At 36.8% G+C, this 13,729-nt stretch overlaps 1 protein-coding gene across 13 annotated transcripts in view; it reads right to left on the bottom strand.

Moving 5' to 3' along the window:
• LOC126364990 (peripheral plasma membrane protein CASK) overlaps positions 1 to 13,729 on the bottom strand; it is a 1,315,013-nt gene that overhangs the window by 22,756 nt on the left and 1,278,528 nt on the right. For all 13 annotated transcript variants that reach the window (XM_050008113.1, XM_050008106.1, XM_050008111.1 and 10 more), the window contains 2 exons: positions 9,515 to 9,625; positions 1,485 to 1,592 (listed from right to left, as the gene is read on the bottom strand). In XM_050008113.1, the coding sequence (XP_049864070.1) occupies positions 1,485 to 1,592; positions 9,515 to 9,625 (219 nt within the window). The remainder of the gene's footprint in view (positions 1 to 1,484; positions 1,593 to 9,514; positions 9,626 to 13,729) is intronic.

Genomic DNA, 13,729 nt, shown 5'->3' with positions numbered 1-13,729 from the left:
CAATTCTTTCTAACTATTGGCATCAAGCAGCTATTAGGATCCAATTTAAGTTGGAAAACTTGATGTATTAATACATAATATAATTGTTCTTTTCCATACACTGGAATATGCTAATGTTTCTTCAGACGAGCAGAGAGGGGGGAATCATATTCTCACTCAATTGTCTCAAACTTAGTGTAACATTTCATCATGACTCTAAGTTCCATTCAGCTGCAGATTCTACAACCAGTGAATAATATGATTCTTGAGTGTCCCACAAAATGCTCAATTCTTTTGGTTTCTTATAACATCCTCAAACCTGTTACGTAGAATATTCGTTATTTTCACTTTACCTTCAGGTAACCTTCATCATCTCATTTTGTTGATTTCTTATGTCTGCTTTGCTTGTCTTAACACACACACTCAAAGTAACGCTATTTTATTTGTTGATTTTATTCAGCCATTTTGCTATGGTCAACAGGCATATAAACAAGATTAAAAACATATGTATTTAGCACTGTTAAGTCAAGAACACAAAAGTTATTAAGAAAAAGATAAAATAAAACGGTAGTATATGAGTGATGATCTTTGAAAAACAAAGAAAGTGTTAAATAGAAAATAATAATACAATATTTTGGAGTATAGGCAAGTAACATGTTAAATGATTCGGCTTCTGTTTCAACAGAAGCAGGCAATAAGTTCCCAGCAACTGGACAAGGAAGAAAGGCAAAGTATAGTTTAACATTAAAAATAAGTGCGGCTGATACAGTAAGGCGTTTTTGGTCTTCTCTGCAGTGAAGCTATGGCACCATGTGTCATATGCTCATGGCCCTACCACACTTCATAAGCAGTAATGATGAAATACACAGCATAAAGTCAGCACAGACACCGTCACTGCTTCTGATGTAATTTCTGACATTATAATTTTTTTTTTTTTTTTTTGCACAATAGAGATGTTGATTCACTACTTTCCATGAAGTAAGAGATAAAAGAATATTGCAAAAATTGTAAAATTAGGGATGGGGGGGCGGGGGGGGGGGGGACACCAATGAAAAATCACAAGCCAAACAGTTGCTAACAGTCAGAAGGGGACACATTACACAAAAAGTTAATAAGGATACAATTATTGATTGTGATGTCTAAGTAGTCACCATGAATAACTTCAAGTACATTCAGCTGAACAGCAGAAGTAATAATACTTCCTATACTATTGGACCACTGTGGCAAAGCTATGCAATCCGGCAACAAGTGCGGCAACCACATATAACTCTAGTGCTGCATGTTCGAATAAGTGCTGGTAATACTAAAATGGTCCCCTTATGACTAGTGACACACATGATTGGGGCAGTCGAGCTGCACTGCCAACAGATCAGCTGAGCCAATGTAGCCGCCGTGTGTGTGTGTGTGTGTGTGTGTGTGTGTGTGTGTGTGTGTGTGTGTGTGTGTACAGCAGAGGGCAATTTTGCAAACAAAATATGTGAACATATACATTATCTGATACTCACCGTATTCTAAATATTCATTTGCTGCTATGTCTGCCATCATTTCATCATGTGACACAAAGTAATAATTTCTACCATTTTCTTCATCATTTCTTGGTGGCCTCGTTGTATCTGGAATTCAAAATCAGTAATAGCATTACTGCATTTTTCTCTTACATAGGTTATTATTTTCTGCATTCAGTAATAAGTAACCTACACATTTAAAAACATATGCAAAAAATCAGTTATGATTTTGAAGCACAAAAAATTTGATGTAGATTCAGTATTCTGTTCTTATTATGTTACGTTCATCAAGGGTCACTCAGTACGTCCATAGAAAATAAAACTTTCTGCTGTATAAAAGGCTATCTTTATATCACCTCAAAGTAACCTCCCTAGTTTTATCATCTATCCATTTTTATATGCTCTGCCAAGTAATGTTAGCAGATGGTTCTTTTATGCTGACAACAGAAATAAATCACCTGAGACAAGAACAGCACCCAATGTAGATACAAGGGTATCAAGATCCAAAACTCTTAAAAATGTGTGTTTTGTCTAATACAGGCTAGAATCTCATTATGTGAAACATGATTCCATATAGGTCTCACTTTGAGCACTTATTGCGAATTATTTCAAAAAGGTGGAAATTTAAGCAAGATGGGATGTGGACAAACTGAAAGAACCAGAGACTGTAGACAGCTTCACAGGGAGCATTAGGGAACGATTGACGAGAACAGGGGGAAAGAATACAGTAGAAGAAGAATGAGTAGCCTTGAGTGATGAAATAGTGAAGGCAGCAGAGGACCAAGTAGGAAAAAAGACAAGGGCTACTAGAAAGCCTTGTATAACACAAGAGATACATTGAATTTAACTGACGTAAAGAAGGAATATCAAAATGCAGTAAGTGAGGGAGGCAGAAGGGAAAAGAAATGTCTAAAAAATGAGATACAGGAAGTGCAAAATGTCAGTGGTAAGATAGATGCGACTTACAGGAAAAGCAGTAAAGGAAAGCAAAGAAAAATTTGGAGTAGTAATTAAAGTCTAAGGATAAGAACTAAAAACTTTTGAGGTTCGCTGATGTTGTAATTCTCTCAGAGACAGCAAAGGACCTGGAAGAGCAGTTGAAAGGAATGGACAGTGTCTTGGAAGGAGCATGTAAGATGAACATCAACAAAAGCAAAACGAGGATAATGGAACGTAGTCAAATAAAATATGGTGATGCTGAGGGAATTAGACTAGGAAATGAGACACTTAAAGTAGTAGATGAGTTTTGCTATTTGGCCAGCAAAATAACTGTGTTAGTCAAAGTAGCCAGGATATAAAATATTTCATAATAATGGCAAGAAAAGCATTTCTGAACAAGAGAGAGTTTTTAACTTTGAGTATAGAACTAAGTGTCAGTAGGTCTTTTCTAACAGTATTTGTGGGGAGTGAAGCCATGTATGGAAGTGAAACATGGACAATAAACGGTTTAGACAATAAGAGAATGGAAGCTTTTGAGATGTGGTGCTACAGACGAACGCTGAAGATTAGATGGGTAGATCACATAACTACTGTGGCGGTACCGAATAGAATTGAGGAGAAGATAAACTTGTGGTACAACCTGCCAACAAGAAAGGATTCGTTGGTAGGACACATTCTGAAGCATCAAGGGATCATCAATTTAGTACTGGAGGGAAGTGTGGGTGGTAATAATTGTAGAGGGAGACCAGGAGATGAATACAGTGACCAGATTCAGAAGAATGTAGGTTGCAGTAGTTTCGTGGAAATGAAGATGCTTGCGCAGGATAGGGTAGCATGGAGAGCTGCATCAAACCAGTCTCAGGACTGAATGACGCTTTGGGATCCAAGGTTCTACTTTTTAATACGGAAAGCTTAAGAAAGTTTGCAGGTGCATCCCCAAGTGTGGAAGTAGACTTCTATTTGATTAACCATTTTCTGGTTATTTAAGCAAGTTTTGAGGTTTAGTGAGCAGGCATGCGTTCGGAAGGCAGAAGCATTGTTACAGGTCCTGGAGCCACTAGCTAGTGGGAGATAGTATTTAATGGAGAATGCCAACTTGGTGAGGTCTAATTGAAGCAAATAAATTCCCCATTTGTTTCCAGTGAACTCTGACCAGTTGACTTTGAACTGTATTCCTGTTTTCTCTGTGGAGATTATTAGCAGAGGTTGCTAGGAGCATGAGGTGATCTATGATCTGCATATGCATTATCCAGTCCAGCAGTCAGATCATGGAATCTTTTTGAAAGTAGATGAATTGCTACAGGGCATTTATTAATGATATACTAGTAATGACAATGGTAATTCTATTTTGCAGGCTGAGATGTGGCAGTGATATGTAATCACGGGCTACACACATTGTTGATGTACTTGCTTCTGTAAACGTAAGAACTGAGCAACAGGAGCAGAGTTAGAACAGGTGTATGGGTGCGTTCGACTATTTAAAAGTGTTTGGCGAAAACCGTATGTTGATCAGATTTTTAGATCATGAACCATTTCAGTTTTAATTAAACACAAAAATTATAATTTGTAATACTATGTAAAGGCAAGAGGTGACAATGTTGTACTGGTGGGATGGCAGCACACCAAAGGATCATCATGGCAGGCTTTGGAGCAGATTTACAGAAAATCATTGGAGAGCTGAAAGCACAATCTCAAGGTTAAAACAAATTCCAAGGGCAGACATTCCTTGGCAACCAGCATATGGGTGAGTCCTAGGAATGAATAACCAAGGAGAGAAAAATATTCCATCAGAAACACACATATTATATAATAAGAATGCAGCAAGAATTATTTCAGAGTGTGTTCCGAAAAAGTTTCCACTTGGGAAACAAATGAAGGGCACTAGCATTTTGATAGTAAATAATTATTTAAGTCACTTGTGTTATGTCACAGCAGACTCGAAAGTTTTAAGTCAGAGTGACAGACCATTGTGTGTAACAGGCCTACATACCTCAGACTGGTTATATCAAAAGCTTGGTATCTCTTCATTTCATATTAATAATACAGAGTACATACAGTTGTGTAGTCAGTGATTTTAATATTTTTGCTGGTGACAAAAAGAGCCATGGTTAACTGAGTAAAAATTATGACACATCATATGACATCACTTAACCTAGTCGGTAAGTTCAATGAGGCTAATTATCCAGTTGTGTACAGGCTGAGGGTTGCTGCCGCTTATCGATAATGACCATACGGTTGTGACTGTGGGATTAGCATATTTTGTGTCTTGAAGATATTGTGTGACTTAATACCAGCCAGATCCAAAACTATACTGATGGTTTGTGTCTTCAGTCCCGCGTACCAGAGCAGCAGAATGTTTGTAATGTTATGTGCAAGTAACTAATTCGGTAGGGCAGAATTGTCTTCTCAGTCACAATTAGCTGAACTGTGATGAATGCTATTGTCAACTTTGCATGAATCTACACTGTAATTGGACAGGTAAATAAATTACTCACTGTGTGGCAGCAGGAGAACACACGCATAAAAAAGGTTATATTCATGCAAGCTTTTGGAACCAGTGATTGAGTCTTTCCTTCTCATCCTGCCCGGTAAGTCTCCTCTGACCCACAATTCTGTAGGGCTTTTCTGAGGTCTACCTCTTTTATCTAGGCCTATCCAGTCCTTTTTCCTTCACATCGCTTCCTTCCTCTTCAACACGCCTGCCAGGAGAAGAAGCCACCAATTCCGAAAGCCTTGCATAAGTATAGCCTCCTTTTATGTGTTTTCTCCTACCGCCACTTGGTGGGTAATTTCTATAACTGTCTGATCACATTATACTGTCATGAATTGATTATTTTCGTTTGCATCAAGTCTGCAAACACATGTACACCAACTTAACTAAAGATTTGTCCTTGATAAAATATGAGGGCATGCTGAAAAAGTAATTCATCCAAATTTTTTATGTGAAACTCTTAAAGCTGTTAAAAAAAAAAAGCACAACAAAAACAAACGTTATTAACATTCTTCGTCTTATTCTTCACATTTACATACTGGTAGATGTAACATGGCAGTGTGTAATAAAGCTGCATTCCTGCATGAGAAACAGTGTGCTGTAAACAGGTTTTTAATTTGAAGAGTTTATCCACAAATGGAGTACCCTCTCCTTCAGCATAATAATGCCAGACCACATATGAGTGGCACAACATCTACAACAATCCAGTTCCTTGGGTTCACTGTCACTGATCATCCTCCATACAGTCCCAACTTGGGCCCATCTCATTTTTATCTGTTTCCAAACTTAAATAACATCTTTGTGGACATCACTGTGATCGTGACAAAGTGGTAAAAGCAGAGGTGAGATTGTGGCTCCGCCACCAATGTCAGACATTCTACAGTGACAATATAAAAAAAAACTGGTCTCTCGTTGGGAGAAATGTGTTCACAGTCAGGGTGACTATGTTGATAAATAATGTTTGTTTTATTTAAAAACCATCAAGGGTTTTCACATAGAAAGTTTGGAAGCATTGCTTTTCAGCAAGCCCTCATATATTTGATTTTACAGACTAGTCTGTTCATTCTGTAATGGTGCACTGACACCACTCTAAGTGCTGTAGTAGACATGCAAGTTTCAATTAGGAGGACACATGGGAGCACAGCCTAAGCACAACTGCAGCAGAGGTAGGTAGAATAGGTTTAACAGCTAGAAAATATGTGGCTGAACTTCAAGTATGCAGCATCTGAGGGTAGGTCCACGTCATAACTACGTCACACACACCTGTTAGATCGCTCATTAGAATCCCTGACAGTGCGCTTATATTATGCTGCAAAATTGAGCTTTTGGCTGGTTGCTGGAATGTATCTTCCTTGAAAGTCTATGCAAAGCAGGTTTAATTCTAATTACTGTAACCTCAAATTGCTAAACCATATTCATTTCGTGATTGAAAGGGGGGAGTCAGCCATGCTGCAAGGTAGACTGATTTAATATTGTGGAAGTGCAGAGGATGAATCTGGGTTAGCCAATTCCCAGTTAATATTCAGCGCAATATAGTGATGAAGTGTGTCAGGCAAAATATGCTAAGGATGCAGGGACTTGAGTTGCAGTCCCAAGTAGTACTTTATGCTTCACATAGCACCATGAAAGCTATAAGGACAAGATGAAAGACATCTTCTTGGAGGAAGACCAGAGTTCAGTTGTAGTAAATAGTAAACAGTTTCCAAGGAATGCAAGAAGTAGTTGTTATGTACAAGGCAATGTCCCAACTGACTGACTCACTGATTCATCATTGACCAGCCTAAGTCAGTAAGGATAGAAACATGAAATTTGGAGAGGGCATTGATATTATACTGTAGGCACTGTTTATGGAGGGATTTTTCAAAATTCCACACCTAAGGGGGGCGGGGGGCTAGAGGATGAAATGTTTTTTTAAAATATGTCGCTATTAACACAACTTTAAAGCTAGACTAATGAAAATTAATATTTGTTTTACTGACCAGAAATAAAGGAATATGTCTTTCAGCACGTTTGGAAATTTAACCCCTATGGGGATGAAATAGGGGATGAAAATTTTTGTGGAAGTATTTCATTACGCAAGCATTTTTTAAGCTAAATCAATGAAAATTTGTATTTAGCTTCTCTGTTACAGACAAAAAATATGCATTTCACTGTTTTTGGAAATTCAACCCCTCTTAGGGATGAAATAGGGCCAAACTGATTCACTAACTCATCATTGCCCAGTCCAAACTGGTAAGGATAGAAACTTGAAATTTTGAGGATGTAGATCTTCTACTGTAGGCATCATTTAAGACACGATTGTTCACAATTTCTCTCCTAAGGGGAGTGAAATAGGAGCTGAAAGACTTTATGAAAATACATGACTATTAACGCAATTATGAAGTTAAAACTATGAAAATTGGTATTTGGTTTCTCAGTCAGAAGTACAAAAATATATGTTTCAGCAATTTTGGAAATTCAACCACTAAGGGATAAAGTAGTTAAACAGTAGGGGGGATTTTTTTTAATGAAACATTATTAAAGAACTAAAATGGCATTTTAAAGCTACATCCATGAAAATGGCTTCTCATTTAGAAATTTTTTAAAAAAAAAAGTGTGTTTCAGTGTTTGTGGAAATTCAACCCCCTAAAGAAGTGAAATAGGGAAGAGAAGTTTTATGAAATTATTTTTTTATGAAAGCTTTTTCAAAGTCAAATCTATGAAAATTTGTATTTAAGTTCTCTTTTAACAAATAAAAAAATATGCAATTTGTCGATTTTAGAAATTCAACTCCTAAGTAGGTGAAATGAGGGATCAAAATATCTTTGAAAATATTTTTTTTATCTATCTCTATACATAAAAGGCAATGTCTTGACTGACTAATTGACTCCTCACTGACCAGCCCAAACCACAAAGAATGGGAACTTGAAATTTGGGTAACATGTTGATTTTGCACTGTAAGTGTCATTTAAGAAGCAGTTTTTCAAAATTCCACCAGGATAAAATAGGGGATGACAGATTTTTTGAAAATATGTCACTATTAAGACAGTTTTCAAGCTAGAACCACAAAAATTGCACAGTATATTGATTTACAAATTAGCAGTGGGCATAACAACATTAAAATTTGATTAAATAAAAACAAAAATTGTGGAGGCCATACAGTCAACATGAGCAAAGCAGTGGACACTAAGGTAGTCTAGATATAAAAGACTTGCACAACCCAGACTGTTGTGGAAAGATGCGTCAAACCAGTCTTTGGACTAAAGAGAACAAGAATAGCCTTTCAATTTGCTACAGTGTTGGATGTACACCAGAGTTTTTTCTCAGCATGCCCAGGCAGATCACTGACTGTAACAGGGGCATAGTGTGAAAGGCCTGTGTGAAACAACTTTTGAAGGGACAATTTAAAAAAATTCAAAGTTGCATACAGTTTGTTTCGGTACCAGAGAGTCTAATAAATATGTGGCAAAGTTACTTTCTTTACCACATGCTTTTTACAGAAAGAGACCTTGACATGTAGCAATGTGAACCATGTGGACATGAAAACTCAACCCATTAGTAGTTGTTTAACTTACAATTGGCCTACCCAATACACAAGTTCTCATTCTCATCTCTCTAAGCAACATCTAATTTTCTGAAAACTGTCTAATTAAAAGGTTATCTTTATTCAAAATTGTTGGTTTTCAGAATTGTCAGATCTTAGAATGCAACCTTTCAAAAAGCCAGTTTCACTGTCTTGTAGCCCCAAATTTTCTGTATCCTGAAATGCATCATCTTACTAGAATAACATGTTATTTAATGATACATTTTCATCAGAAAATTAGATTTTTCAGAAAACTCTTGGTTGAACTTTTCTAAGTCCCTGGGATAAAGAGAACTACCAAACTACTGCTACATAAAATAGAACCTATTTTTATATTTTATACCATTCTGAGGATATTTAACCAATGTTAATCAAAAGTGTTCCACGCCATAATACATATTTGCATTTTCTTTGTTTCCCGTCTTTTATGATTAAACTGAAAATGTTATAATTTTGTCTTCTAATATTATGTGATAGCCGTCCAACACACATCTTCAAATAAGTGCTGTGCACAAAGCCATAGTCAGTCCATACTAAGCAACCGTCATGCAGTTTTCATCTAGTGAGTTCATGAAAGGACTATAGTCACTATGTTAGTCAGTCAGCTGCAAGTTATAGTAGACTCCAGTCTAACACATGCAAAGGGTCATTAATATGTGTTAAGTAATGGTAATGGACAGTCACTTGATTAAAGTTTTTTAACTCGACGCTTTATTAGTATAGACTATGCATTACTGCCAATTGCTTGTGTAATTTAGATTCAATGAAGTCTTCATGAGTCCACTGATCTGTTTATTACAAATGTGAAGTTTTCTATATAAAAGCTGATCATCAACCATGAACAGTGGTAATATCGTGAAAAATCTACTTTGATGGTGTTGTGAAAAGTTATTTCAAAGTTACTTGTGGCACCAAGACTGTTAACTGGACACTGAGAGGAGAAGGTAACTTCAGAGGCACCATTTGAATAGTCAGTAGACTCACAACATTTACTAAGAATTTTATACAGTGCATAAGATTACATTACACAGTACTTACGTGGAATTGGGTATGCGTATTTGTCAGGGTTTTTTGCTATTAGTGTATTTTTTATATGCCTTCTTCCAACACCATGTGCACCTAAGAGAACCAGCGTCTTCCTCTGGAATGCTGTAAGAATACGGACTTAATTAGAAATCAATTTCTGCATAACCAACCAATTTATTTGTGCCAAATTTTGGCAACTAAATCCATTTTAAGATAATAGTAATCATTACATCAAACTTTCCTCAGATTATTTTCCCTGTACAGTAACATTCTTCACAGTACATAATTACTTATCTACTAGATTCTCGTACAGAAAGAGACAGAGTCCTCTTGTTTGACAGCCATTTTCAAAAATAAAAATGCATTGTCAGAGGTCCACTAAATTTTCCACAGTGATCATGACTGATAGATCTACAGATTTTCAATTAAAATAGTAGTGCCCATCAAATGATACCATATGGAAACAACTGATGTCAGGCAAGATATGCTTTTTCTTCCCCAAACTCACAGCTTACAGAGTAAGGATGGGCTCTGCCCATCTCTCCTCAGATCAACATTCGATTTAGCAAAAATTAGCAATTCTTCAGCAAGTATAAAAACTGTAACTATGCATTCAGTCAGTTTAAATAAACTATTTAATACTTTTCTGAATTGAAGATGAAGTAGAAGACCATGAGTCACATCATCAAATTGTTTGGGATTGATGTAGATAATTACACAGGCAAGGTAAATTTCTTTGACACTGAGCAGTTTGAAGGTGAACCTTTCAGTAAGTTCAGCACAACTACACGAAAAGATATAGAAAATGTAATACCATCACTAAAAAGAAAATCAGCAGGGTGGTATGGAACACCACAAATGCGTTAAAAGCAGTCTCTAAAATACTCCTGCAGCCAGTATCCACATCAGTTGATCACTCCATTGAAAAAAGTTGTTAACCACATATTCTGAAGTATACAGTAGTTAAAACAATATTTAAAAAAGATACAAAAGAATGTATGGGAAATTTTGCCCACTCTCTCCCCTTCCAATACTCTAAAAATATTTGGAAAGATGTCACAAATTCAAAATTTTGTACAAAGATTTAATAGTACTGATTTCCAAAAGTCAAAAGAGCAATATCTGTTGTCTACCCCCTTGCAGATGAAATCAGCTCCTCTCCAAACAACTCCCTGCATACTACATTTATTATTATTATTATTATTGTGACCTATCAAAAGCCTTTGCTAGTGTGAACCACCTGCATGACCATAAGGAAAGTAGTATATCACAGCTAATTCAGATTTGTAATTAGCATGGAATTATATTTTGTGGCAGGTGCTGACTGTTCATATGTTGTGTACTCGTATATTTCTATAAAAAAAATAAAAAATGAAAAAAATAAAAAAAAGACTGCCAAAAGGAAAAAATTCCAGATATAAAGATCTGATTCAGAACTGTGGGCATTCCTCTGAGAATCATGGAGATTCAATATGCTAGGAAGAGGGTGTCCTTGCAACATACAGTAATTTGTAATATATGTAAAATAATGAGCATAACAAAGTTATAGGTGCCTATAATAATGAACATAGTACAAGCAACATTTTATTGTCACTCATTGTAATGTAGGTCTATACAACTCCCCCCCCCCCCCCCCCCCCCAATTTCAGGCATCTTTCAAGTGGCTTAAATCTTTATGATGTTGTTTCAGACATAACTTAAGGTATTTTAAATCTGTCTCTACATCTACAACAAAATGTGTACTTTTGTCGGCAAATTGGTTTTGTTCTATTAAAACACAGTATCATCAGTGGTATGAAGTGAAACATATTTACAATCTGTTTTTATTTCAGCATCTAAAAACAGCTTGTTACAAAAGATGTCGACATTATGATGTATCATGTCTGCTGTTTTCTTGCAGGTTTTTCAGGTATTCTCTAGTATTACACTGTGTTTCTTGCACAATAATGACAAAGACAGATTTACAAAACCTGTTGAGTCACAGACAGACAACAAAAACATTGCTGCCAATGTGAGCTTCCGGCCAAAAGGCCTTCTCCCAACACAGAAAACACAAACATATTCATGAAACCACAATCATAAATTCATGGAACCACAACTATCTCCCCCTCCTCACACAAAAAAAAAAACAACCACTGTCTTTGGCCACTGAGGACAGACTGCAAGCAACTGGGTTGATGGGAGAAGCAATCAGGGTGGTGAGGTTAAGGAGGAGGCTGGTGTGGGGAGGGGTAGCAGGGGAGGGGGAGGGGGTGGTTATAGTGCTGTTTGTGTTAGCATGCAGGGATGTGATGTGGAAAGGTGGGATAGAAGGATGTGTAGTATTAGAGTGGGAGTGGGGAAGGGATAGGCAGGGACTAGCGAAGGCTGAGACTAGGCTGTTAGGGAGATGCAGGCTATATTACAGGGAGAGTTCCCACCTCTGCAATTCAGAGAAGCTAGTGTTAGTAGGGTGGGTGTGTGGGCGGGTGTGTGCACGCGCGCATTCTCTTGCACATGTGTGTGTTTTCTGAGTTAGAAGGCCTTATGACCAAAAGCTCGCATATATAACAGTCTTTTTGTTGTGCTTGTGTGTCACTCAACATTGGCCTCTATATGGTTAATAGCAATCCATCCTTTTCATAATACTGCCATTATTCCATCTTGGATAGTCCATTGTTCAATTATTATAAAGCACATATGGTAAATATGGTCACACAAATGAAGATTTTTTTCTGAAACTTAAATTTTTTGTAGCTTAGCTTTTACAATATTTTGTTCTACAGTTAGAATACCATCTAGAAATATTTCCAACATTTATTTGCATACTCTATTTTTTATGTTCTTGTTTGTGTAGTGTTCAAGTGTCAACTTTCACAAACATTGTATGTCATTGTACAACTGTATAACTTTTTTGATGTGCTCAACACCCTTCACTGTGCTTGTAGCAACTAAAACTTGCTGCTATCTGAAAACCCTTCAGTCATCAGTAGCAAATTTAGAGTACTTGTTGCCAAGTAAAAATTTGCTTCTTTTAGCAAAGTAAAGTAGAGTTTTCACAATGTCACCTCACTAAAAACCTAATGCAGTTGCAACTGCGAAAGAATACTGAAACATTGGTTTATTTAACAAGGTCAAAAGCTTATGAAAAGGCACAGTCTCGGTATAAAAATAAACATGTAATTTCTTCACTGACCTTGTTGCAAAGCCACACAAATTCTCATTTCACCAGATACTGATGAATCTTAAAAATGTATATAATTCCACTGCTAAAGTCTGCAGTCACTCATGTATTGTGGTAGTTAAGAAAGTTTTGTATGTTTACAATTGGCAAAATATTTTCCTCTTTGCATGCTATTATTGGCCAAAATATAGTTTCCATATCTTGAAACATTTACAACATTTGAGTGAGGTTGTGAAAACTTCATTCACAGGCAGAAATGCCACTATATACAGTTTATTTTTCTGAAGATTGGAATTAGATATTGATCTCCTCCCAAGTTTCAAGAAAACTTCAAAAGCTAAATTTCATATGCAACAACACGTGATCTAATATGCACCAAAAACATATTCACAGGGATCCCTCACACAGTGTGCTAACTATGATCATTAATAAAATGATCACCACTTCATCATGAAACTGACATATAAAGCTATAACTAACATAAAAACCATTTTTCTTTACCAAATAGTTTCTTTACAACCAAGTGAGAAAACATTGCAGGGTAGCTGACATAATTGCACCACTCTGCTGGTGTAGTGTGTCAGACACCAGCTTGCCGACATCCACAGAATTCCTGAACAAGGCCCATCGCAGAAATTCCCAAGTCTGTGTAACTGATGGGAGGCCAGATCAGTGGCTCTGAGAACTGTGGGTAACAGTCTTAAGGTTGCGTCTTTGCTAATGCACAGTCGGGGACTGCAACTGTCCAAAAATCTGTCGACAATAACTGTGGCTCACCACTAGAATCACTCGTGGATGGTCAGCTTTTGGTACCTGCTGATCTTTTGCCGAGATCTACCTAAATACCATTACTGTTTTTATTGGGAAAGTATTCCATAGAGATAATCACCCCATCTGCCTAACTTGAGATCATAATTAACACAATTTTGTAAGTCATTAATCCATAACAAAAATAGAAACTACTTTCCTAGTGGATTACAGACCAGCCTGCATTATAAGCCGTGTGCCACCTGCCAATAACTGTTCAATTTAGTCACAAATCTTGTGAGATGCCCCATGCAAAC

The sequence above is a fragment of the Schistocerca gregaria genome, chromosome 1 (genome assembly GCF_023897955.1).
Source record: "Schistocerca gregaria isolate iqSchGreg1 chromosome 1, iqSchGreg1.2, whole genome shotgun sequence".
NCBI lineage: Eukaryota > Metazoa > Arthropoda > Insecta > Orthoptera > Acrididae > Schistocerca > Schistocerca gregaria.
Note: the sequence above shows the minus strand (reverse complement) of the source record. Positions and strands in the feature narration are given on the sequence as shown.